The sequence below is a fragment of the Sitophilus oryzae genome, unplaced genomic scaffold (assembly GCF_002938485.1).
Source record: "Sitophilus oryzae breed Bouriz unplaced genomic scaffold, Soryzae_2.0 scaffold_1499_pilon_pilon, whole genome shotgun sequence".
Lineage (NCBI taxonomy): Eukaryota > Metazoa > Arthropoda > Insecta > Coleoptera > Curculionidae > Sitophilus > Sitophilus oryzae.
In genome coordinates this window covers 1,941,517-1,968,860 of record NW_022146168.1, presented here as the reverse complement: position 1 = coordinate 1,968,860, position 27,344 = coordinate 1,941,517, and the positions used below count along the sequence as shown (strand labels likewise).

At 31.8% G+C, this 27,344-nt stretch overlaps 5 protein-coding genes and 1 long non-coding RNA gene across 11 annotated transcripts; 3 read left to right on the top strand and 3 right to left on the bottom strand.

Annotated features, from left to right (window-relative positions):
• The first annotated feature begins 1,750 nt into the window (after positions 1-1,750).
• LOC115877945 lies at positions 1,751-2,110 on the top strand. The gene has a single exon (XM_030894294.1). It carries the CDS (start codon positions 1,751-1,753, stop codon positions 2,108-2,110), a length of 360 nt encoding a protein of 119 aa, XP_030750154.1.
• Positions 2,111-6,889: 4,779 nt separating this feature from the next.
• LOC115877931 (nuclear envelope phosphatase-regulatory subunit 1) lies at positions 6,890-7,937 on the top strand. 6 transcript variants are annotated; one of them, XM_030894279.1, is made up of 4 exons: positions 6,890-7,278; positions 7,328-7,411; positions 7,535-7,666; positions 7,707-7,937. In XM_030894279.1, the coding sequence occupies exons 1-4, from the start codon at positions 7,251-7,253 to the stop codon at positions 7,862-7,864; spliced, it is 402 nt and encodes a 133-aa protein (XP_030750139.1). In that variant the 5' UTR covers positions 6,890-7,250; the 3' UTR covers positions 7,865-7,937. The 6 variants fall into 6 exon arrangements, with proteins under 6 accessions (XP_030750139.1, XP_030750142.1, XP_030750138.1 ...); XM_030894282.1 differs by having other exon boundaries at positions 7,051-7,278; positions 7,340-7,411; XM_030894278.1 differs by having other exon boundaries at positions 7,074-7,278; positions 7,532-7,666.
• Positions 7,938-8,237: 300 nt separating this feature from the next.
• LOC115877839 (mediator of RNA polymerase II transcription subunit 10) lies at positions 8,238-8,948 on the top strand. Its single transcript, XM_030894164.1, has 3 exons — positions 8,238-8,468; positions 8,521-8,604; positions 8,656-8,948. The coding sequence occupies exons 1-3, from the start codon at positions 8,347-8,349 to the stop codon at positions 8,843-8,845; spliced, it is 396 nt and encodes a 131-aa protein (XP_030750024.1). The 5' UTR covers positions 8,238-8,346; the 3' UTR covers positions 8,846-8,948.
• LOC115877838 (eukaryotic translation initiation factor 3 subunit E) lies at positions 8,941-11,464 on the bottom strand. Its single transcript, XM_030894163.1, has 6 exons — positions 11,265-11,464; positions 10,925-11,203; positions 10,421-10,866; positions 10,226-10,365; positions 9,987-10,170; positions 8,941-9,251 (listed from the first exon to the last, which is right to left on the bottom strand). Exons 1-6 carry the CDS (start codon positions 11,352-11,354, stop codon positions 9,080-9,082), a joined length of 1,311 nt encoding a protein of 436 aa, XP_030750023.1. The 5' UTR covers positions 11,355-11,464; the 3' UTR covers positions 8,941-9,079.
• A 998-nt stretch (positions 11,465-12,462) lies between these two features.
• On the bottom strand, positions 12,463-27,061 carry LOC115877835 (zinc finger protein 260-like). The gene is made up of 8 exons (XM_030894160.1): positions 26,835-27,061; positions 26,422-26,744; positions 26,021-26,363; positions 25,859-25,966; positions 25,625-25,800; positions 25,437-25,567; positions 12,814-13,089; positions 12,463-12,764 (listed from the first exon to the last, which is right to left on the bottom strand). Exons 1-8 carry the CDS (start codon positions 26,964-26,966, stop codon positions 12,712-12,714), a joined length of 1,542 nt encoding a protein of 513 aa, XP_030750020.1. The 5' UTR covers positions 26,967-27,061; the 3' UTR covers positions 12,463-12,711.
• On the bottom strand, positions 20,477-21,446 carry LOC115877837. The gene is made up of 3 exons (XR_004049412.1): positions 21,370-21,446; positions 21,020-21,142; positions 20,477-20,950 (listed from the first exon to the last, which is right to left on the bottom strand). It is a non-coding gene; the product is annotated as an uncharacterized LOC115877837 (long non-coding RNA).
• Positions 27,062-27,344: the final 283 nt, after the last annotated feature.

Sequence of the window (27,344 nt, the reverse complement as noted above, 5' to 3'; positions counted from 1 at the left end):
TATACTCAAACACAGCGGTTTTGAACTTAGAAAATGGACTTAGAATAGCTCAGATTTTCTTTCTCAGTTATCTCCAAATGAATGCAAAATGGATTCTTCTCTCTCTTTAAATATAAATTCTCTTTCTTCCTCTAAAGTTCTAGGACTAAACTGGAATCCCTCTACAGATGAATTTTTCTTTGATTCACCAGCGTTGTCCTTGACAAACAAAATCTGTAACAAACGCAATATTCTTTCACAACTCGCAAGCATATTCGATCCTTGTGGCATGTTAGTTCCTCTCACTCTTTAGCTAAAACTGATTATACAAGATTTGTGGAAGTTAGGTATAAATTGGGATGATCCTGCTCCCAATAACATTGCTACATCTTGGCATCAACTCGTTCAAGAATTACCTTGTATTTTCTCTCTCAAAGTTTCTCGATATTTTCTCACTCTCAAATATTTATCTCTGGAAGTACATGGTTTTTGTGATGCTAGTGAAAAAGGCTATTGTGCAGTAATTTATTTTAGGATAATTCTTCCAGATAACTCTGTAAAAACAAATTTTGTCTGCGCTAAAGGCAAAGTAGCTCCACTCAAAAAAATCTCAATTCCAAGACTGGAACTCTGTGCAGCCTTACTTCTGACCAGGTTAATTGATTTCGTTAGAACTTCTCCTTCTAATAAACTTATTAATGTTAGTACGATTGCATGGTCCGACTCGATGGTTGTTTTGCATTGGCTTAAAAGTGAACCATATAAGTGGAACACCTTTGTAAGCAATCGAGTTTCCCAAATTCAAGAGAAATTACCTCCTTCTTGTTGGCGTCATGTAGTCTCCAAAGACAACCCCACTGATCCAGGTTCTCGTGGTCTTCAACCTAGCGAGTTACTCGACAATGCCTTATGGTGGGCGGGACCTCCATGGCTAAGCCAACCGGAATCTTATTGGCCGCAATCAATTTACTTTCCCTGAAATTGAAGAAGAACAACGAAAAGTTATATTGACATGTACTTCACAGCCCTCATTGTTTGATACTCTCTTTGAAAAGTTCTCTTCTTTCTCTAAAATTATAAATATTGTCACGTTTTGCAGACGCTTTCTCTATAATACTCGACATTCTAAATCTCGTAAAACCTCTCCTCTCTCGAAATTTGAAATAAATGAAACTCTAGAATGTATTATTAAATGTGTTCAATCACAATATTATGCTAGGGAAATTCTCTTAATAAATAATTGCAAATCTCTACCTAAATACTTAAGAAAATTGACCCCCTTTATCGACACCAATGGAATTCTTAGAGTTGGTGGTCGCTTGCGCAATGCTTCTCTAAATTTCTCTCAAAAACATCCCGCACTCTTACCCAATAATCATAAATTTACTACTCTACTCATAGAATATACTCATAAACTCTATTTGCATCCCGGTCCCCAAACTCTTCACTATATTCTCGCTCAACAATACTGGATTGTTTCTGCTAGAAAAACAATTCGTAGTGTTCTCTTTAAATGTCCTCAATGCTTTCGCGCTAATCCAGTAATGCCTCAGCCTCCTATTATGGGAGATATTCCTGCTGTAAGACTTTCTCAAGTAAAACCTTTCTCTGAAGTTGGATGCGACTATGGTGGTCCATTCTCTTTATTAAGATATCGTGCACGAGGTGCTAAGTCCTGTAAAGCCTATATTTGCTTATTTGTGTGCATGGCCACAAAGCTTTGCACTTAGAACTGGTTTCCGACCTTTCCTCCGAGACTTTTCTGGGTGCAATGCGTCGATTCATTTCTCGTAGAGGTCGCTGCAATCATATTTATTCCGATTGTGGAACGAACTTTGTCGGAGCTTCTAGAGAACTGATTAATATGCTAAAATCCGCCGCTGAGCAAGAACAAATTTCCTGGCACTTCAATCCTCCAAGCGCGCCTCATTTTGGTGGCCTGTGGGAAGCAAGAATAAAGTCTGTAAAAACTCACATTAAAAGGGTCATTGGTGACCAATTGCTCACGTATGAGGAATTTTATACGCTACTGGTTCAAATAGAAGCAGTGCTTAATTCTCGTCCATTGTGTCCACAAAGCTCTGATCCTAATGATTTGTCAGTTCTTACTCCAGGACATTTTTTAAGATGATCTTTCCGGGATAAAATTAAATCATCTCTCTCGCTGGCAGTTGATATCACGCTTGCACCAAAGCTTTTGGAGCCGATGGTCTAAAGAATACCTTCAAACACTTTTACAAAGAGCTAAATGGAATGACTCTACTATTCCAATAGAAATAAACTCGGTTGTTTTAATAAAGGATGATAATCTTATTCCGCTCAAATGGAGCATTGGAAGAGTCTTAGAGATTCACCCGGGCCATGATCGTGTTACACGCGTGGTTACTTTAAAAACAGCAAAAGGCATTCTTAAAAGACCAGTGACAAAGATATGCCCACTGCCGTACTGCAAATCTCATAATTAAAATTTACTCTCTAAAAAAACAATAATCGCAAAAAACATAATCGCAAAAAAAACATAATCTCATTATAAACATAATTAACATCTCTTATTTAATTACTTTTCTATACTCTATAACAAATGTAAACTCTCTTAATATTTAATTAAATTACACTCATGCATTAACCCCAATAATGCATTTTTCTAAATTTCCTCTAAATTTAACTTCATAAATTTCACTCTTACTTTCTTTTAAGCATTTTTTCACTTTTTTTTTATTTTACTTTACTATTCTCAAACGAAAATGGAAAATATTTCATTTTGGTGGGCGGTATGTTGGATTCTATCCCTTCCTTCCATCCTTTACCCGAAAAACCTTAGTGGGTACGTAGCCGTAGTCGAATACGCAGAGTGACAAGATCGGCCGAGTACACAGTGTACACCTCCAAGCGCGCGCTATCCTCAAGTGTTTTATAAGCAAAACAACAAGTACGAGTCCAGAACGGGAATAAAGGTGAGTGCCCACAGTCCTGATACATTAACTCACCCTAATGAACTGAGCCCCTTAATTCTCGCCCGTAACACCCCCATTTTACCTATTACTTACTTTACTACTATAAGTTTAGTTATAGATGTCATTAATATTTCAGCTATATTTTTAATTTTTCTCACTTTTTACTGAAACTTTCAATTTTAGGTAGTCAAGTAGGTATTGCTCTATCAGTAATATACTAGGTATTACATGAAACATGAGACATGAATGTACTTGGTAATTATCTTTGGTGAATACAAGGGAGAAATAATAGATATGTAAAATTTAAAGTTGAACATTTATGAAATCAAACGTTTATTAAGGCATAATATTAATTTATTATAGACACCTCATAATCTTTCTAGTATACACGCATTTTCGATCTAATATTTGAAAATTCATTTTAAGAAGCTGTTTTTAACGTAGTCTTTAAGAAAGTTATTTTGTTTTGTACCTATTTAGGTATGTAGTTGAATAAATACATGGTTGCAGAAAAGTTAAATAGGTTCCGAACTTCAGGCTTTGCAAATTCACTTGAGAATTATATCAAAAATTCACATAGGTAATTTATAAGTACCTATTACATTAGTTTTTCAATTATTATAATATAATTTTAATCACCTCATTATATTTCAGAGTTTTTCAGTTTAATTCAGGTATTTCACTAGTATTTCAAGAACTTTATTCTTCGTATAGGTACGCCATATTTAATCGCAAATAACCCTTCGAGTAGTGTTGTAATATATTGACACATTGTGAATGTTAAAATAGTTGTGTAAAATTGTTAGAAGATGAGAACGATGCGTTTATTAAAGTAGGTATACAGGGCTAATTTTTAATAAAAGTGTAATTTCTTGTAATTAGAAATAAATGTAAATGTCCAGATGGGTAAAATTCTAGGTGCCAGAGTACTATTATATAGTAGATTTCACAACACGCTGTAGATATTTTGAAAACAAACTACTAAAGCACGACATAAAATAAATATTGTCGGAAATACTATATTCTGTCGGCAATAGAAATATTAGCAACATTTTAGCGGTACTATATTATTTTAATTTAAAATACATAAACTAAGTTACCTAGGTATGTACTTAAATCTTTATGCGACGTTAATATATGAGTTTTACAACCCCGAATAAAGTAATCATTTATGGATACCCTTTTACCTAAAAAACGAATACTTTCAATATAAACTAGCCAAATCTCACTACCTGAATACTGTTTGACATCCACGTGGAATTGGACAAGTAGAGAGGCATAATCTCTAGTATGTGTAACAAATTGCATTACGATATCTAGGTTGAAAATGTTTCAAACATTCAGTTTGGATTGTGTGGAATCTAAGCACTAGGAGCAAAATGAGCGTATCTGGACAAGTTGCGTTTATCCCTCCGGGCGTAAATGATAAAGTCGGCGTAAATGAGTGGCGAATTATGCGAAATATCCAGCGGAATAAAAGAAAAATTAGATGCGTAGCGAACTATATTCAGCGTTAGATCTACTAAGGATCACTTCGACACAGCTAATAGGATCCAATCAATCTCCAAGGTAGACATGTTCATTTGAATTTCTAAGCAGCTGAGGATTGGATGATATGAAGTTAGAAACATCCTAGAATGGCATGCAAGGTCACAGAACAAGTACTGTGGAATAGCTAGGTTTGGCAAGCTATGGATTTGGTTATGGTAGATTCAAACGTGTATTAGGATAGGAAAAAGGAGTAGGGTTAGTTCTACCCGGTACTCTCTTTTTCAAGGTATACGTTAGTATGATAGCTGGAAAAGGCGTGTGGTGGTTGCTAAGGTATGAGTTTACCACCTCGGCGCTTTGTGAGTAGGGCGGACAAGACTTGCGAATAGGGATGAGTCCCGGTATTCGGTCTGGTTAGTTCGACCCGGATTGCTCTCTTTTCCAGTGGCCGGAATAGGCGTGAGCCCATAGTTAGATTTAGATTTTAGATTTAAGATTTTAGAGTTGAGATTTAACATTATTTTGTTGCACGCAAGCTGCAGATTGCGTGTAACACCAATATATAATAAGTAATTCGTTTATTTTACCTTTTGAAATTTTCTTGAGTCCCTGAATAATTTATTTGTCCATCATGAGTTTTTGAGTATTGTTTCTGGGTGAGTTACTTAATCGGACATTTTTAAAAAAATTAATTTTATTTTTCAGAAACTATTAGAGACAGAGTTTACCAAAAATGCTTTTTATAACTACTAGCGGGTAAATGAATTTCTAGATATATTACGAATTTTTTTGGAGTCCCTGAATAATTTATTTGTCCATCATGAGTTTTTGAGTATTGTTTCTGGGTGAGTTACGATATTTTATTTTTATTTATTCAGGTAGAAAATAAGACGTAGCTCCAGTATGAGCAGTGAACAATCTACTATATTTTTATTTCAGCTTTTAAAAATGTCCTTTAAACGGTTCTGATTATGTTTCTCCTTTTAGAGTGATGTAACAATAGTAACAATTAGCTGATAAAGTTTTGTCAATTGGTTTTGTATCAATTGTCCAGTATCAGCAGCAAACAATCTAAATATTTTATTTCAGCTTTTAAAAATGTCCTTTAAACGATTCTGATTATTTTTGTCCTTTTAGTGTGATGTAACAATGGTAGCAATTAGCTGATAAAGATATGGCTCAGCAGCATAAAAACTAATAAATATTTTTATTTCAGCATTTAAAAATGCCATTTAAAAGGTTCTGATTATTTATGTCCTTTTTAGTGGTCCTTATGATTAGTAGTCCTTATGATTCAGAGGAGTGAGGACACTCATAAGTCAGGAATGGCCGAATGTTATCGACGCCTATGATCCTTATGATAGGCAGTCATTTTCACGCCGTGCCTGCACCCCGTGTCCGCTGATGTTGGCGAGTAGCGGAGTAGTAGGTTTTGGAAACAGTTGAATGTCAAAGATTGTTGATTTCGCCCGGAGAGAATAAGACATTGTTTGTCAAGCTAGTTACCTGGTTAGAATTATATTTTAAATATCAATTTCTGTTAAGTATATTAATCTCCCGATTACAACTTTTGTTTTTTAATCGCGCTTTATAAGAATTTTAATTCGTTTCTTTAACAGCAATTATAAAATTGTTTTCTTAGAGTAGCGGTCGCGACTAAATTATTGCGAAGACCAAATTGTTTTATAAATCAATCGTAAAAACAGCTATAAAACATGTCGATAATGTTTTAATAAACTAAAATGCATATTTTTGCATAATGCATAACACCCTGTAGACATGCATTTCAAATTATAATTTAATAATTGTGTGGATATTATGTATCTATATCGCCGATCTATAAACTATAAACTTTACAGTATATTCCATATACATATTATAGTACGTATATGGTATATTCTCTGATTTACACACATTACATTTTATTATGTTCGCATGTTTCTGTCGCTCTGATTAAATAATTTCCGTTGTTTCCTGTTGACGGAAACAAATCCTATCCTTAATCGATCCCGTTCTGTCTCTGTTTGCTTTCCATTAGCTCAGGGGTCTAGTTAGCGCTCAGCTACAGGCCAATTAATTGTATTTCAGTGTCTAATCCTGCCTATCGCTGACTAGGGTTTTTATATCACCCATCAATTTAACAATGTGTTAAATTTTCTGCTGTTCTGAAGGTTTCATGACACATGGTGCCCTCTTTTTCAATATCAGTTATCCAGAAATTTCTTTCTAGTATGCATTAACGCCATTAAAAAAGAGTTAAATGGAAGCAGAAATAAAATATTAATAAGGATACATTTTGAAACACTCGCCAATCCGAGATAATACCGAAGTTAAGAGACGGTAGACGATACGACTGGATGGACGGGTGGCCCTCTGAAAACTCTGTCGTGCTGTTGTTCCATGGCAAGAGTGTGAAATCTATACACATATTCTGCATTAGCGAATTTTGGCTCTCAGATTTTAAGATAAAAAAAACTAAGCTTGCTAAAGCTGGTATTCAATACCATAAGTTTAGAGAATTTTTTTTTAATAATATCTAATATATCTAATAATTTTTAAATAAAGGCGGGGTGTTTTAGCCAAGTTTTCATATTCTGTGTCTGTTCTGTGATCATATCATTGTCATCGTGCTTTGTGGGTTGTGGGCGTCTCTAGTAAATGACATTAGTCTATGGTTGCGGGTTGTGGGTTATGTTATCTTCCTACAACCTACCCAGTTCTGAGTTGCTTTAGAAAAACATTGATAAATTTCTGTATTTGTTTTAGATTTATACTGGTTTTATATTAGTATTATTTTAGAAGAAATGTGCAAGAACAGATTTTAAAATGTCTCTGGAACAAACGGCGTGCGAAGGTATCGCATAGAAAAAAATAGATACAAAATTTCATAACCTATAAAATAGATATTCTTGTAGATTTGAAGGCTTTCGAAAGGAGATTGACCGAAGTGATAGCATGTTTGCACCCTTCAACGACTCGCTGGAGAAGTAAATAATTTAATTTGATGATATTTAAGTACTAATTGCCATCATAAATCAAAATATGATCAAAATTATAACTTATGTCTTCGCAAATTCAATTCGAAGATTAATTCATGTCTTTTGCAGTAGTTTTAGCTGTAGTATCATTATGCGTGGCAACAGGAGCTAGTCAATGGATTTTTGACCCCGAAACTCGAGTAGTTTCCCTATCGCAATCATTGTCAAATCATCCATTTTTTATTTTATCAACAGTAATCCTAAGTAAGTTCGAATTGATTATTGATATTCGTTATTTTGTCAGTGTTTTTAGTAATTATTTTGTTACTGGGCGTACACAAGAGGGTAATAGCTGGTTCCATAATCACTTCTCGGACAAGAGAGGTGCTGAGAGACTTTAATATGTCTTGCGATGATACTGGTAAACTTATACTAAGACGAAGGCCTGCTAACGTTACTTGACATTTATTTTATTATAGTTAAGAATTAGACCTAATTTTTTTATTTAATTTGTATGGATGTTTTGTTACCGCATTAATAAAGAAAATTTAAAATTAAGCTATATTTTCATTGACTTTTCACTTATTAGCTTTCTTGACCGTTATCGATTTTTTTAAATCAGCCCTATTAAAATTATAAACAAATATCTTGATTTGTTTTTTGTTTATATATGACTACAAAAAAATAAATTAGTGTATCATATATAAAATTATATATGATTTTCCTCTTTTTTGCGCAACTATGAGCACATGTGTTCGGATAATCTGCCAACATCTTGTTTTTAAGTCTAACTTCATGAGAAAACCAAGGTCATAAAAAAATAAAAAGAAGCAAAAAGTAACTAACTTCACCTGTGTAACCTCCATTTTGTTTATCTCTTCAACATATTTAAACAACTTCCATAAAATTAATAGATTTTTAATAAACATAAAAGAGAATTTATAATGACGTCTCCGTTGGAAAATTTAGAAACACAACTTGAAATGTTTATTGAAAATGTTCGACAGATTCACATAATTGTCAGCGATTTTCAGCCTCAAAGCCAGAATGTTTTGAACCAAAAATTGTAAGTTCTTTTTGTAAATATGAACATTAATTTCTAACATATTTCTTTGAAGGCAAGCTATGGTACACGGTTTACAAGAAGTGGATAAACTCAAGTCTCAAGTACAAGACGTTCATGTTCCTTTAGAAGTCTTTGAGTGAGTTTCTATATTATAAAAACTGTTTCATATTTAATGTAATTATTTTAGTTATATTGATCAGGGACGTAATCCACAACTTTACACAAAAGACTGTATTGAAAAAGCGTTGGCTAAGAACGAGCAAGTTAAAGGAAAAATTGATGCTTACAGAAAATTTAAGGCAAATATGTTGCTGGAACTAAGTCGAACCTTTCCTACAGAACTAAGTAAATACAGAGCGTTACGAGGTGACGAATAACATTAATTTTGTTTACTGTATGTAAGTTTTTATAGAAATCTAAGTTATAATTATTTTTTATTACTTATATGTGTTATGTAAATAAAACAGCAGCAAACTTTGACATGATTTTTTTTATTCTCTGTTAATTTAAGTATAAACAGTTATTAGAAATTAGTAAATAATGAATCAAAACTCTTGATTCCCCCAACGAATCTTAAAAAAGAAATCAGAGGTTTATTTGTGGTAGAACAGCTAGTAGGAGCTTACATCTGTCCTTGCTTTCACTTTTCTATCAATTAAACCGCACAAAGCTTCTGATCTTACAGATAACGAATCAATTTTCTCAATCAACTGTTGATAGGGGCTCAAAGGTTGGGCCCCCATAACGACATGACCCAGCTTAGAGTCAATTTTTGCATCTAACCTGTAAAATACAGAATAAAGAAAATTATTAATTCATATGAGGTATGAGGTGTCAAGTTGCAAAACCTGTCTTATCCCAAAAACATTGTTTCAAGATAATATGCAAAAACTGTTTTACCTAATGTTTGAAGCATTATTTTACAAATAAAAGTGTTCATTGAGTGGAATCGTTTTGTATTTTGTTTTTCTAGAAATAAAAATTAATACTTAACTTTTAAAGACAAAAAAACAAAATAAGTCAGGCAGGTTTTGTTGCAGTATGATGTATATCGTAAGAATTATTATGTCTGCTATTTTACTAAGATTAGGTAAAGATTTGAAATGGAAAAGTGGTCAGTAGTAATATTATACTTGTGTAAAAACCCTATGAAAAAATGTGGGATTTGCAATAATAATGGCAATTAAAAAAAAATATAAGTGGATAAGATGGATTTTGTTGCACTAACATAATTTGTAATGAATTATAGGAATATGCAACTTTTGCTGCAGTTTGGGACTATGTTTACGTAGATCTCAGGGTCCACTATTGATATAATGTCATTAGACCATTTAAAAAAAACGGATTTGGTGGGTTTTGCAACTTGTTGTCTCATATATAATTTTCATATAGTTGTGAAACACTGATGTTCATTCTGACATCACAAGTTACAATTACATGCAAGAGGCAGCCAAAGCTCTGTACAGAGTATGGCATTGTATGAAGATATAATTCAACTTATTTTAATAAAAAAATTACCTAGCATTTCGAATTAGATTCACAATCCAACATTCAGCTTCATCGGGGTTCATGTTAAGTTTTTCTGCTAACATTCCTATGCTGATGCATTGGTGGATTCTGCAGAAAGTCTCGAAAATCATTAACCGAGCATTTTCAACAAACTCCTCGTGGCAGGAGACAAGGAAGAAGTCATTAAAAAGCACTAAAAAGTTTATTATTACATAACCTCAAATTTTCTAAAAATATATACAATGTACCTGTCTGGCATTCATGTAATTTTTGTCTTGCACCATCGAAATCAAAGTTTACATAAAGATGTTCCAGAAACTCAGTGATAGGATCCCTGTATGTGTAACTTTCCTGCTGAATTACCTTTACCAAGTCCTTTAAAGCTGATCTAAAAATGTATAATGTTAAGAAGTCACTTTACAATACTACAATAACCTTGGTACCTTCTTCCTCGATTAATAATTACAGCTGTGGCCAAATACCTCAAAATATGAGGGCACATAGTCTGAATGGCATTCAGGTAATGAGGCCTATACAAAAAAGTCTCGATAATCAATTCCCTTCCCATGGCATGATTGAAAAAGACAAACAGTGACCAGTGAATCAACCAAGTTCTTTGTTGAAGAAGCTTTAAACTGTTGCCTCCAAATAGATTTGGAGTATTATCAATATACTCTCTCAGTTTATTCAAGTCTTCTAATGCAGAGTCCCAGTTCTGGACAAGAATTTCCGATGCAAATTTACCCCACAAAGCGTTCAAGTAGTTTTTATCGTTTTGAGGAAGCACTAACATGCAGAAATATAAATATGAAGTGGATACTGAATAGTTACCACACTCATAACGGTATTTTCCTAAAGTATAAAGTGAGTTAATCATTTCAAGATCAAACTAAAACGAAAAAAAAACAATTTAATCATTGATTGTATAAGTTATTTCACAATCCTACCTTAAATTCCTTTTCCAAATACGCAATAAGAGTTTTGGAATCGCGCATATTTTCCATGCCCTTCATCACTTCATCGTTAGCCATAATTTGTAAAATAGGCTCTACTTTCTGCTGTAAAACTTGTAACTGAGACACTACATGGGATCTTCTCTGTCTTAAGTCCTCCGGGACCTCGGAAGTTGAATACAATTGTTTTCTTATATCGATAATGTAATCGATCATGTTAGTTTTACTGAGAATGTCCATTTTGGCTTTAAGCAAATCCGTTTCATCGTAAATCTGGAAATAGGGAAGTTTTTTAGATGAATATGTTATAACCTCAAAAACCATTAATACATACCTGCCTGCCGGAGAGGAATTCTAACAAGGGAAAAACCAAATGTCGATCTAGGTACTGCCCTATTTGAGCTGTTAAATCAAACTTTGCCATGTTTATATCAATTTGTTAAATGAAAAATTATACAAATTAAACAAACACAACGTTCCTCGGCTGTTAACCTCAAACTGCCTCAAATTAAGAGATTTTTGACATTTCCTCTTCTTTTTAGTTTAGAGTTGGTTTAGAGTTTAGAGGCCTTCAGCTACATGCATAGATCCCTTATTGATTAATATATTTTATATATTTATATGACATTTTCTCTGCATTTTCTCATATACGTATGACAACAAAAAGAAAAAAGAAAATTGACAACAAATATTTTGACAGCACAAGTTTTGTTTTGTTTTGATCCATAGTTTTGATTAAATTTTTTTTTAAAATTACAAATTCCTTCTCAAAAAAAGGTCTAAGAATTCTGGATATTACTGAATCTCGTCAAGGAAAACAACGGTAGATTTTTTCTTATTTTATTAATATTTAACATGAATTAAAAAATGTTCAAAACTTTGTTCCACTTTGTCCAATATATTTTTCGATAGGCTCATATTTCCAAGCAGTCTCTTTCAAAAAATTCAATTCCTTCCTTAACGTTTTTAATCGATTCTGGTGGAGTTCTTGCAGGCTCGATTCTGCGTTTGTTGTAACTATTTCGTTAAACTTCGAACCCCTTAAAGCTGGCGTCGTTGGTTCGTCGTTTCTTTCTCCTTCTGCTGAAAAATTTAAAGCTTGCTGAAACTTTGTGCTAGCCATTGTCAGTATTAATAAGCTACGTTTATATTAAAACATTATTAAAAATCACTTTTTATAAACTAAACTATTTTTATTAAATAATTACCACAGAATAATTTTGGTTTAGTGAAGTTAGCAACATACCTAATTTCAGAGTATGCTTCTTTTTTTTTTTTTGCTATTTATGGCCACTTGCATCTTCTTTTAATTTTATTGGTTCATTTAAATCGCCACAGAACAGTCAGTGAAGTTAGCAACGTAACTATCTTCAGGATATGCATCTTCTATTTTTTTAAAGGCCTAAGCTACTAGGACCTTCCGGCCTGTTATACATCTTATAATTTTACTGAAGAATTTATATATCCGGCTACTTGTACACGAAGGAACGGGATTCAATTTCTTGTTTGTGTAATTGAAATAAAATTCTGAATACACAAATACAGTGAATTTTAATGAAAATTTTATGTATAAAAAGCACCAAAGACTATAAAAGCACAGTCCATTGTGATAAAAGTAAATTTGAATAAATAAATTGTAAATAAAAATGTAAATGCACATTAAATAAAACTTAAATGTAAATTTAAGTAACCAAATTCACTAATGGCAATACTGAGTACGTATTGAGATTTTTAAGCTTCTTAAAACTACCGAAAAAATATAAATTCAGACTTGAAACTCTCTACATGGCATTGGGGCGATTCACTGGAACTCTTTCTGCGGTTTCTCCTCTTCCTGCAATAATAAAAATCAAATATAAAAAAATAACTTGAAAATTCGTCACCTCTAAGCATTATTCCATGCTGTTTCAACAAATGCCTTTTTCTAGAAGTAAAATTCATTTCAGTTCCACAGTATTCACAAGTGAATTTTTTTCTCTTGATCCCTTCTTCGCGAATTTTGTGTCTTTTCAAATGCTTTCTCAACTCGCCTTCGGTGTACATTTTCCCACATTTGGGACACGGTTGTTTTTCACCGTGACTGTCTTTTCGGTGCCTCAAAAGTGTACCGTTGCAACTAAACGATTTCCCACAAATTTCACAAGAAAACGGCCTTTCACCTAAAAAAAATTGTTTGAACACAATGTACGCATATTTGAAGTGGTACTTCTTACTAACAGCTATTAAATTGAAGGATTTGAAGGACATGTTTGAAAAAGTGTAGTTTGAAAAGTTGAAAAAGTTAACGAATTAAAAAAAATACGCGTAAAAATAGTTTTTTACGTGTGACAAATAGTTTTTACATGGAAAAAATAGTTTTAACACGTAAAAAATTGCTTTTTGCGTGTAAAAAATAGTTTTTTACTTGTAACAAATAGTTTTATAAGCGTAAAAAAATGTTTTTATGCGTAAAAAATAGTTCTTTACGTGTCGCAAATCGTTTTATACACGCAAAATAAAAAAATAGTTTTTTACATGTAACATAGTTTTTTACACGTAATAATTTGATTCACTTTCACAAAATTTGTACTAAAAGATCACTATTTCTGATAAACATATAGACTGCTCACAAATACACGTCGCGCCACCACATACTTCTAAGCCATTACCGTAAAAAGTGTAGTTTGAAACGTTGAAAAAGTTAATAAATTATTTTTTAAGCGTAAAAAATAGTTTTTTATGTGTAACAAATAGTTTTTACAAACAAAATACAAGAAGCAGAAAAAGAGGCCAAAAAAACCTTACATATATGATTATTCTCTGCATTAACTTCATCAGACTGAAGGGAACTAACAGCCATTCGACGACCGATTTCGGAGATTTATCTCCATCGTCAGGCCGACTTAGCTGTAACCACAGATAACATATAATCCAGATGGCCATTGCTTACGGAACAGCATGTTTTCGATCAGACAGTTCCCTATTAATGACACAGAGGGCGCCTATAGCCAAATCTAATAATATTTTTAAAACGAACGAATTTGGAGCCACACCACGGCCACGCGATGTGAAGCGACGTAGCCGGTTGTTCACATTTATAAGCAAATTCCCGGTCAAACCCAGGGAAAATGTATATTCGGACTTTAATACTAGTGCTGTACATCAGATCCGGATCCTTTTTCAATCCGGATCAGATCCGGATCTGATCCGGATTTTTTAAAGTGTACAATCCGGAACCGGATCGATCCGGGTATAAATATTCGGATTTAAGATCCGGATTTAAGGCCCCGATTTAAGATCCGGGTTTAAGTCCGGATTTAGGATCTGGATCCAAGATCGTCGTATTCGTATTCACTGTTGCCACTGTTGCCAGTCGTCGTTCCATGCATAACATGCGCATGCCCCATCCGCATACTTGGTTGTATTTTTTTGTTTTGTTTGAAAATTAAATATCTTGTGCTGCAAATTAAACTACTTTTTTATGCCCACACTGATGAAAAAGATAGACTTGAACTAAAGTCGTCATCGTTCTTGAAAAAAAAAATTTAGTGGCAAGAGAATTTATTTTAGCGTAGATGAAAATATTTTGCCTGAAGAAAAACTCTCTTAACTCAAGAAAACTTCTTCTCTTGAAAAATTCGAAAATTGCTCTTGAATCTATTTTCATTCAACCAAGTGTAAGTTACTTTGTTTTAAGATAATAAGAAAAATACGCTAGGATGTACTTCATTCAAGAAACATGGCCATTTTTCCAATAGCTAAATACTCTTTTGATGAAAAATAATAACGACACGCAAAGACGATGACGAAGGACGGTATACAATCAATCGGCAGTCCGATCAGTCGTACGTCGCATTTCATAGGTCGCACATCATAGTACGCACGCGTTTTGTTGCTTGGAATTTTCCACTTGGAATTTAGCATAATTTGCTTTTTAAACGCATATCGTATAACAATTAGTGATCGTTATTAACATGCATTTGTCATTTTTATGGACAAATTTTAGGATATATGGATTCTTTAAAGGAGTTTCTCAAAAAATGGAAATTAGAGCATTTATTTGCTATATTTGAAGGTAAGAGACATTTACATAATGCACCTGTTTAGATAATGCATGCGTGACTATAGATAGAATAAGAATATAGGTATCAATTTTGTTATGCAAATAATTACAAAAATTTTAGAATTTCAAGTCGTCGTATTAAAAAATTCAAAATGTTACCAAAACTTATAATTTTAATAATTTATTTGCTTTACTTCTATTAATCCTGATGTAACATTTTTTTTGTAATTTGTAGAGTGATGAACCACCCCAAAAAATACCAAGGAGTGAAGAAGCAGAAATAACTACTATCGAGAAAAATAATATCACTTTACTTACTACTCTGTAGTAAGTAAATACCAGGATAACCTAAATTTATCAGAAAATAATATACCTTGTAATATGCCTGTATATGATGTATAGACTTCTCTTAGATCAAAATAAATTTTAGTTGAGTCAATATTACTCGCTATTGGTTTAAGAAAAGTGTCTCTTTAATCAAGAAATGTCCCTTTTCATTCAAGAATTTTTGCATGAATCAAAGAGACTATTGTTCTTGTAGCAAGAACTTCTTTGCATATTCATTTTGGGTCAAGAGTGAAATGCTTTTGACAGATAGATTATTCTATTCTCTAAAGTAATTTTTTAAAGCTTATGAAAAGATAGTTAATGCTTTGGGCAAAGAAACGTCGTTCTTGGCCCTATTGAAAGCGCCAATCTTTTGGGTCAAAGTCATATTCATTTCGACTGAGAGATCTTTTTTCAGTGCATAATTTATAAATTACCCTCGAAATTACCATAACCGGGGTATGGGATCCGAATTTGAGATTCGGATTTCAGATGCAATTTTAAGATCCGAATCTCAGATCCGAATCGCATATTCAAATCCGGATACGGATAAATCCGGATCCGGATTTTTTTAAAGGATCCCCGATCCGTTTAAAAACTCGGATCCGTACAGCACTATTTAATACTAGACAATTGGATATGAAAATACTAGTCGCAGTGGATGTTTGAAAGTCAGAATTTCTAGATGCATATATATGCTATTTATAGCCATGAAATTTATAATTTAGATTTTATTTTTATTATTTGTCTCTTAATATTCATTAGCTGAAAATAAGGGTAAAGGTTATCTATATAGTAATAAATAAAATTTGGCACATAGGTTCCTTAAGTGATGTAAATGAGCACTAAGAAGGGATTTTTTGAAAATTCGACCGCTAAGGGGGTGAAATTAGGGATGAAAAGCTGCATAAAAATTTGTTAAAATCTGGTTTAAGAGTATGAAATTTTTCACGAGTGCTCCTTGACTGACGTAATTGAACACTAAGGGGCAATTTTTGGAAATTCGCTCGTTAAGGGGGTGATATGGGGGGTACTTTTGTATACAAAAAAAAGCATGTCCTAGGACTACGAAATTTTGCACAGAGGTGCCTTAAGTAGCGTAACTTAACAGTTCGATTATACAAAGCGATTTTAGGAAATTCTTCTACTAAGGGGTGAAACTGGGGGTGAAATTTTGCATACTTTTTTAAAATTAGTCCGAGGAGTTTGAAATTTGGAAATTGTTAATTAAGTGACGAAAGTGAGTACTCAGAAGCAAATTTTGGACATTCATCCCCTAAGAAATAAGGGATGAAAATTGGTATAAAAATTTGATAAAATCGGTTTTAGAAGTATGAATTCTGCGTAGACGTTCCTTATGTAGGTTAATTTAGCACTAAGAGGCAATTTTAGGAAATTTTGCCTCTAAGGGGGTGAAATGAAGGGTGAACGTTCTGAAAAAAATCTGTCCTAGAAGTATGAAAATTTGCACAGAGGTTCATCAAGTGATGAAAGTTATACTCAGAAGCGAATTTGGGCATTCATCCCTTAAGAAATAAGGGATGAAAATATGTACAAAAATTTGTTAAAATCGGTTTTAGAAGTATAAAATTGTTCGCAGACGTTCCTTATATAAGGTAATTTAGCACTAAGAAGCAATTTTTCGAAATTTTCCCTCTAAGGGGGTGAAATGAGGGGTGAACTTTCTGAAAAAAATCTGTCCTAGAAGTATGAAAATTTGCACAGAGGTTCCTCAAGTGATGAAAGTGAGTACTCAGAAGCGAATTTTAGGCATTCGCCCCATAAGAATTAAGGGATGAAAATTTGTACAAAAATTCATTAAAATCGGTTTTGGAAGTATGAAATTTTGCGCAGACGTTCCTTATGTAACGTAATTTAGCACTCAGGAACAATTTTTGGAAATTCGCCCTCTAACGGGGTGAAATGAGGGTGGACGTTCTGAAAAAAAATTGCTTGTTATTGGTAAATTACGTTACATAAGGAACAAACAGAATTTCATACTTCTAAACCCGATTTTAACAAATGTTTGTACAAATTTTCATCCCTTATTTCACTCTCTTAGGAGATAAATGTCCAAAATCCACCTGTACAAAATTCCACACTCGTAGGACTGTTAGTTTTAACTAACAATTTATTAAAGTGCAACTATATAAAAATTATACAGGGTGGCGCCTCTCATACGACTCGGAGGCTCCAAGGAGAACGACCAGTTCGTATTAAAATGAAATTTTGTGAGCATATGTAAGTTAATTCTGCGCACGTTTTAAAAATATAGAGCGTTCTACAGGGTGTCCCCAAAAAAAGTTACACATCAAATTTGTGTTTTTTTGTAACGGAATACCCCCTTTATTAATTAATTTTTAGATTCTAAGAGAAAAATAAAGGTGTATTTTATTAGGGAAGTATATGACTGAAATGTAAGGTTTTAGACTTACTTAAGATTTTGAAGAACAATTTTTAAATTTCAAGAAAAACTACCTAAATTGGAATTTACTCTATTGCACTTTAAATCAAATTAAACCCTGACCCATAAAGTTATACAGGGTGGGGCAAAATTAATGCTGAACATTGGTATAACCTGTATAACTCCTTTATTACCCACCCTGTATAACTCCTTTAGTTTAATTGAATCACCCAGAATATTATTCCGATATTCAATGGGAAATTCATGTCACTTCCAAATACTATTAAAGTTGCCGGCCTACCCCTCAAACAAAGATTTTCCTAGATATTTTCATTTCTATGATTTAGTGTGAATAGATCTTTATTATTTGATAAAATCTAGGGTGGCTGTGATATGTCTGACGTTACTTCAACATAGCTGTCAAATTAGTTAACTTTAGCAACTAGTTATCATTTTGTGTCAGTTCGTCAGTTGAAACAAAAAAAAAAAAATCTAAGAAATTTTCCGAAAATAGAAACTTATCCTACATCAGAGAGAATTGATATGATTCTATTAGTTAGCTCCTGATTTTTATCTAGTCTGGGCTTTTTATTTGATTAACATATATCAAATAAAAAAGCCCAGACTAGACAGTGTTAACAAAACTCGACCAAACCAAACCAAACTATTGTCTGAAACTGCATTTTTTTACTTACTAAATATGAATTTTACTTTGTTTTGTTGATCTTTGAAAGGTGTATAAAGTCGAATCATTTTAGATTGGACATTTAAATTTTATGGGATTTTCGGGATCCCGGAATTTAATATCGGGATTTCGGAGATAAACATACACGCCGCCGGGATCCTGGGAGTTCGGGATTTCAGGAAACTCTAGTCGTGAGATTAATGATGTACAGATGCATGTCATGTTGATTTGGAAGTGACAATCGATAAGATTTATCATATAATTTTACATACCTATTAAACGACAGCGATCTTCATTTCCAAGCCCACTCCCATGCCTTTTTTTTCTATCGTACGGTATATTCACTAACTGCATTACCTACTTATAATTTATAACAGTTTATATTCACTGATTCATTTATAATTTGTATCCACTTAATATTACTTGATTTATCCATCGTAAACTTTGCATAGATATAGAAATATAACGATGGACAACTCTTAATGTGTTAAATTATACCCTACGATCGAAAAAAAAACGGCGTCCGATTGGTTTGGAAATGACGATCGATGACATTCCCCATATAATTTTACATATCAAATGACAGCGATCTTCATTTCATAGCCATCGCTGACGCCGTTTTTTTTTCGATCATACGGTATATGGTAAAAGCCATCGATCACCATTTCTAAGGTAACTTAACGCCGTATTTTTACATACAAAATGTGCAAAAAAATTCTATATGAATGAACTCACAATTTTCTATCCACTTTGTACATAAATTAGGATCTCTTGACGCATGAAACTTAAACACATGTACACCTGATTTCCGAGAAATCTCACAATTGTAAAATTGACACTTATTACCAGATATTTTAATAATAATTATCACTAATCACACAGTTGTAATCAAAGACAGTCAAAGGTATATAGTATATTACCATCACAGATTACCATATATTACCCGGCTTTTAAAATATCCATTAAAAACAAAAAACAGTAACGACATATCTAAATATTCTATCCTTGTCGCATATGGTTCGTTCCTGTATTATTCTGTGATAAGGGAAGGAATAGAGATTTTCTGTGATAAGTGGTAAAGCTAGGTTTTCATATGTACAAATTTGGCAAACTTTCCAGGAAATTCGGTCTTATTTTTATTATAAAATTATTTATCATAAACAAATTTATTGTAAAAAAAAAATTTGAACGTATATTCAAATTTTAAACGTTTCAATTAATAAATAACGTAAATCACTTTTAAATTAAATTTAAGAAAAAAAAATCAAAATTAATAAAACGTAAATCACTATAACAAATCATTATTTTAATTTCAAATTTATATTTCGAAGTTATATTACAAGTTATTTACTGTTGTCTTATACAGAGTATATCAAGACAAATGCGAAACTTTAAGGGGTGTATTCTTTGTTATTTGTCAACATTTTTAAAATAAGCTGAAGAGGTTGAAATAAACTATTTCTAATATTCGTTAATTTGACAAAAAACTGGAGCAACGGTATGGAAAAAATGGTTAGATTTGTATATTTAGAACGTTTTTATGACTTGCAATTTTTCCATTAAATTCATTATTTGAAGTTAAAAATAAAATGTAAATCATTATGTATTGGGACCAAAAAAATATTTTAGCAAAGAAGCTGTTCGCCTTAAAAACAGTTTTATTTTCTACTACTGTAAAATATTTTTACAAACGACATATAAAGATAATTGATCGACAGACATGTTTTAAGCTACCCTTCCTAAATCTTCCTTAAAATAAAAAGATTAACAGATGGGAATACATATTATACCGTATGATCGAAAAAAAAAACGGCGTCCAGTTGGCTGGGAAATGGCAATCGATGACATTTCCCATATAAATTTACATTTAAAATGACAGCGATCTTCATTTCATAGCCATCGCTGACGCCGTTTTTTCGATCATATGGTATATCCTTAGGGTATATCAAATAAAGTATTATTAGAAAAGCTCACTAGATTGTTTTCTAGTAAAAAAGACCTTATTTTGTCACAACAGGTGACATTTTTTTGTTTTAAATCAAGTAGGTTTTAAAAAAACTACAATAGGTAAAAAAGTTTCTAAACAAATAGAATATCCAAATTAATTTATTTCCAATGACAATAATGTGTAAGTTTGTAATTAAAGTTAGTTAATAAGAATAATAGGTGTAGTATATTTCAACATCATTCACTGGTTTTAAAAACATCAAAAAATATGCATGTGTTTTCATAGTATAAATATGAATTGTTCCTTACGTTAGTTCTTATTGATATAAAAGCAAAAAAGTATAAAAATTAAAAGCTGCAATTTTATTAAAAATATGTTATTCTAACACATATTTTTTTAACTGTAATGTTCTAAATTGATCAAAATATAAATGTTATTTTTTTCCTAGGAAAAATAAAACTTCATAACTTAATTTTCATAAATAAATTTATTTCTATTAAATTTTATAGAGCAATTTGTATTACAGTTTTATTTCACATATTTTGTAATACTGCTTCGGTGCAGTGCCCCATTGCTATCTGTGAGTTCATTTAAATTATGACGACATTACTGATCTAGAAGATAAAAATGTACCTAAGTACCTTAATATTATAATCAAAATGGCTAATTTTGTAAATGATTACCTATAATGGTTAGATGAGTTATGAATGTAAACTTCTTTACGTTGGTTTCTTGAAGTTAGGTGATATTAATTATCTTCGCATCATCATGGGCTCTAATCAACTGTAGAGTATTCGTCAATCAACCTGAAATATGTAATATTATTTACTTTATATTTACGAAAAATTATCATTTTCTTTTTATGAAAATTTTGAGTTTAAATTTAAATGTGATTAGAATAAATATACATCAGTATTTAACATTTTATCATAGGTATTATACATCAGTATTTAACATTTTATCATAGGTAATATTCTATATATTATCTGTGATTTTATGCTAAAATGTTTAGTTTTGTGAAAATATTACTTACCTATAATATTTAAACGAGTTCCTGAATGTACAATTTGTTTATCACGATGTCAAGTTCTAAAATCTTGTATTGGTTGTCTAAAATTGTTTGATTTTGCTTAGTTATATTGTATCCTATATTTTATTAAACAAACTCAAAATAATGTTTATAATTACCTTCATCAGCCTTCATATCATTAAAGTTATTATTATCACTTATCATTATCAGTCATTATGTAGTTATTTGTTCATTTGTTGCTCTGTTTGTTGTTGTTTGTTTTCAAAGATCATTTTTGAGGTTAATGTCATATGAAACTTTTCGTAATTAGGCAACTGGTAAATGACGTGTGACCAAAGAGTAGATAAGACAAGAGACGACAGTGAACAAAGAAGTCGAATTTCGCGAGAGAGACGCAGATATATTAAAATTTAAAGGTCCCATCAAGTCCCATTTTGTCTGTTGCCAAGTATATTTCTTTGAAAAATAAACAAGCTTTTCTGAAAATAAATTAATAATATAAGAAGAATATAATAAGTAACGTATGTTAATACGGAAATGTAAATTTTTAGTTTAGGTTGGTTTAGGTTCTTTTTTCGTAATTTACTGATAATATCAAAGAAACAGAATGACTAAGTTGATCGATTTCAAAGATAAACGATAAAATCTGACAACGGCGTATTTTATTTATTCTAACCTATGATTTTAGGACGCTAATCAGCTGAGCTGTGCTAATCAGGCTTAAACATAAACAAATCTGATTAGTTGTTTTCTTGCATTTTTGCCTTTTTAAAGTGTGTGTTTCAGAGTTTTTCGATATATTATCGATTTGAGAGTTTTTAAGGTTTAATTTTAGTATCGTTTTTGTTGTGTACTAATTTGTAATTATTGTTAAATATGAATACTGAACAGGACACGAGTAGCAGGTAAAGACGAGATGGTGGCAATGTGTGTGCTTATAAAGACTACAAAAATAGGTCTTATTCTTCGACAAACATAATATTTCACTCGTTTCCAAAGGATCCTGAAAAGTATTTTTATAGAAATATACTATATAATTATGTTATTAAACTAAATGTAATCCATAGATCGAAGACATGGTTAGAAGCTTGTAATATATTTTTACAAAAAAAATTGAGCAACTCTGTTTTTTTGTACATAAACTCCACATTGTGATATTGTAGAATGGAGGGGAGTTAATCACCGCGACCTTATAGATCTATTGTGTGTTCATTATAATATTACACTTGTTCAAGTCCATATGTAAAAAAAATACACGTAAATAAAACACTTCTTACAAATCGACTTGGTCACTTTATCTTGTTTACCAACGATATACAAAATATTGCTTTTATTATCTTTATTCCCCGACAAATATGTTTTCTAATTATAATTTATTTTATATAATATTTAGAAAACTCATTTTTTTTCGTTTCTATTTATTTCTTTACCCATACAGTAACTATTTATAAGCTATACAGGCAAGTTTTAATAATAGTCTATTTCAAATTTCCCGCGAAAAAGTTACGAAAATTTAAAGGGACAAGCGAGACGAGGTCACTCTCCCCACCACTCAAACATGAAAGGTACCGCGCGAACTGTCGTCTCCAGGGTTATCTAGTAAGTTAATTAAGACGATAATTTACCTGATTAACTACGTGTAGTTTTTCTTAAACATTTTTATATTTCATTAACTACATGAAAACTACGTTAATAAACTATAATTGATATTATGAATAATTTTCCTTTGTATGATTCATAATAGAGATAATATGATGAAAATATTATATTTGGCAACCATATTTCTTCCGTTTTCTTAAATACATTATGTGTTTTTAAAGCTTCAAAAAGTTATAACCTCACCAAACCTTTGAGATTTAGAAATGTCACTCAATATTTCTCCATCGGTGGAATTGTCGATGGAGGCTCGCAACGGGTTGGAGAAAGCAGTCATTTTAAGATATATTTGTTTTCAGCATCCAGTGGATTTCGGAAAAACTCTTAAAACACGCATATTTTTAATATGTTGTTTAACATATTTTAAGATTTTTAAAAATATATACAAGGTGTTTCACTTAAATATGACCATTGAGTAATCACTATTCTGCTTAAACTGCTGGACGTTTTAAAGCTGATTTTTTGCAAACAATAGTTGACTGTGGGGTTGAGGGGTTCGATAAGGAGGGGTTTCTCAGATCTCAAATTCCAACAGGGTGAAAACGCCCCTCAAATATTACAATATTTGTTATTTAAAAACAGTTAGTCTTTCGGAAAACGCCTGGACACATAATTTTATTTTGTTTTTTTACATATTTTGAAATTGCAAAAATCATACGGGGTGAAAGTTAGATAATTGATTAACCACGATTCTGTAAAACTGCTCGACGTTAGAAAGCTTATTTTGGCAAATGTGAGAAAATTTATCCAGTTTGTATATTAGTAAAATTCTTGTTTTTGCTATCATCACCATTAGAAGTATTAATTCGACGCGAACGAAGTCGCGGGTACACATAGTTTAAGTGTAAAATTAATTCCGAACTCTAGTGTGTAGTTAGTTTTACTATATGAAGAATATACTACACATTTTCTTATATTACTATTTTTGACCGCAAATGGTAAAATCATAACTAAAACTTCTCGCCCATCGAGTGAAATGCACCCTGCAGCTACGCAATTCCAGGATCTACACGCGGATCGAGGGGGCAGGGGCCGTAGGTATATACTATAGACAGTGGCCAGTACGGCTTTTTATATCGCAATTTGTAAACAGCGCTTATTTATGTACACGTTTTAGAGGTATTTTTAGATAACAATCGATATTTAGAAATGTTTTGACGCCTAGATACTACCACCGAGGCACGTCATTGTTGCAACTTGCAACTGCGTTAATACGCCTGGCGATGACCGTCTCATACTCTTTCAGATATTAGCAGTAAAATAAAGAAACCTGTTATTTTTAAGCTGTTATTTTTAAGCTGTTTTATAAATAGCACCAACAGTTTCAGCTGTTATCTAAAATAACTGGGTTTATTTATTTCTTTACCCATACAGTAACTATTTATAAGCTATACAGGCAAGTTTTAATAATAGTCTATTTCAAATTTCCCGCGAAAAAGTTACGAAAATTTAAAGGGACAAGCGAGACGAGGTCACTCTCCCCACCACTCAAACATGAAAGGTACCGCGCGAACTGTCGTCTCTTGTCTTATCTACTCTTTGGTGTGACGATAAATTAATAAAATAATAATGAACGTATTAAGTTAAATATTTATATATTAATTTAACATATCTATTTCATGTTTATAAATTGCATAATTTTTAATTTGGTATACCTTTAATTTTATATATTCATAATGAATTGAAATATATTTCGATATAACGTTTGGCAACCACGCAACTGAAGTGCAAGCGACATCTGTGCAAGAGAAGCAAAACCTCCCAAAAAAGTGAGAAAAGATATCTAAACATTTTAGATTATTCAAATGTCACTCCAATATTTCTCCAAATTGGAGTGAAATTAGGGTGACAATTTTTAACACGTAAGGAGCCATCTGGATTATGTGTTATCTGTGCTGTAACCCTCAATCTGACAAACGAAAAGCAGAGAATAGCATTTGCGTACAAAACGTACTACTATGGCGAGTGCTAGACGCTCTCGCCATCTTGGCCCCTTTTTCTGCTTCTTGTATTTTGTTTGTTTATATAAACCCTACCAACCCTACCAAGTCTTCAGCTCCATCTACGGTAACGCGGATGAAGCAAGCAAAATAGTTTTTACACGGAAAAAATATGTTTTTGCGTGTAACAAATAGTTTTTACGTGTAACAAATAGTTTTATCGGCGTAAAAAATAGTTTTTACGTGTAACAGTTTTATACCCGTAAAATAAAAAAAATTAGTGAAAATAGTTTTTTACATGTAACTTATAGTTTTTTACACTGAATAATTTGATTCACTTTCACAACATTTGTATTAAAATATCTATATTTTTGATGTCACGGCCTTAAATTTTTACTCCCAGCGCGCGTAAAGAAGTTTCACTTCAAAAAATTACTGTTTAGAACAACTAAAATAAATATATGAATTATTTACCTGTATGCCACTGCCTAATATGTGTTTCTAAGTAATGTTTCTCGTAAAACTGTTTCCCACAATAATTACAAGTACAAGACGGTTTTTTCAAGTGAACTTTTCTTTTATGCAGTATAAGACCACCTATTTGACTATAAAACACGAAATATATGTTAAAAATAAATTTATTTTTAACCATTCGAACTTACGTATATGCTTTATCGGGACACAAATCACAGACATAACCTTTTTCACCTTTATGTATTCGTAAGTGGATCACCAAATTCTTTTCTCTGTAGAATCTCTTCGGACAGATATCACATGAGAATCTCTTCTTTACTTGAGCCTTATCTGAATGATGATACCTTCTATGCGCTACAAAGTTCTGAAAATACATTAGTTAAATCAATCAAATCATAATAATAACTAATTTATATACATACTTGTCTTGTTCCTGATATAACTCTACCACAGTCTGGACATAAACAACTTATTTTTTCTGCTTTTGTAGGCTTTTTCCTATGAACTGTTGTCATATGGGAGTTAAAATTCTAAAAAAAACACTTAAAAAATATTATAATTAAAAATTGTATGACATTACTAACCTGTCTGGCTTTAAACAATTTACCACATATTGGACATAGACGTGGAGTATCTAGTGTATCTTTTGTTTTTCTTTTTTTTCTAGTGCTAGTAATATTATTCCCGAGATCTTTTAGTTCTCTTTTTAGACTTTCTAATGGTATATCAGAGTCACTGTCGTCAGATGTGTCTTGCGCTTGTCTTTCATCTTGTTTCCATCTTGTGACAGACCTCTTATTTCTTAATGGCATTTTCTTTAACGTTTTATATAATGATTCTTCAATAAATTCTTCATCTGATGAACTTTTATTAGTCCCAAAATCATTCTGGTCACCACAACTATCTCTTGATTCGTTTGATTTGAGACTAGAACAGCCATAACATAATATTCTTATAAATAGAATTATAGATTTGTCCAAATTACCTTTTTTCAGCATCTTCTCCTTTTATCTCCTCTTTTAAAGATATATCCACTTCTTCCTCTAATAAATGTTCAGTTTCATTTCTATTTTCTTTTTTTTCAAATTGTTCAACTTTAAAACTATTCACGTCATATTTAAAACCATTGTGTGCTGGTGGTAAGGAAGACGAGAATGGTCCTTCACCGTTTATACAAACCGAAGTACTTAAACGTTTTTTTAGTTGCTCATCTGAAGATATTATCTGATTTCGGAAGTATATAGAAGATTCCAGTGTTTTGAAACAGTTTTGGCATATTTGTTTAGGCAAAGTATCGTATTCAGATATCTAAACATTAAACACATACTTTCAATACAATATAAGTAAAGAATTACTCATAGATTAGCAAAAAAACATCAAAAATTGTAAACTAAATACCTGAATATCAGCAAATTCTTCTATTGCTTGAGTGAGATTTTTTTCATCAAATATTTTAGTTTCTAAATTGATTATAATATTTTCAGCTACACTTTCTAAGCAAGTTCTGCACTCAAAATAAGTGTTCATCATTATATATTTAAATAATGGCTAAATACTGTACAAATTGTTATTTATTTGAAATAATGTTTTTGTTTTTGTTGTTTTTATTTTGACATTATAACCCCATTTTTTACAAGAATACTCTGTGGCAATGTTTTTTTTCTCCATCCATGGACACTGCTAAAGCTGGGTTTAGAAATGTTATGTATCATATATAATTTTTTCATTATTAATAAATAATACTATAATATTTTCGTTTAGAACGAAACATTGAAAAAATACGCTCCACCACTTTATTTAATTTATTGTTTTCTATTTTATTTTTGCTATTTTTAACTGTTTTTTTAAATGTAAAGGTCGGTTCACATGGTACTTTTATTTATTTTCTTTGTCATATTTTCTGTGGTC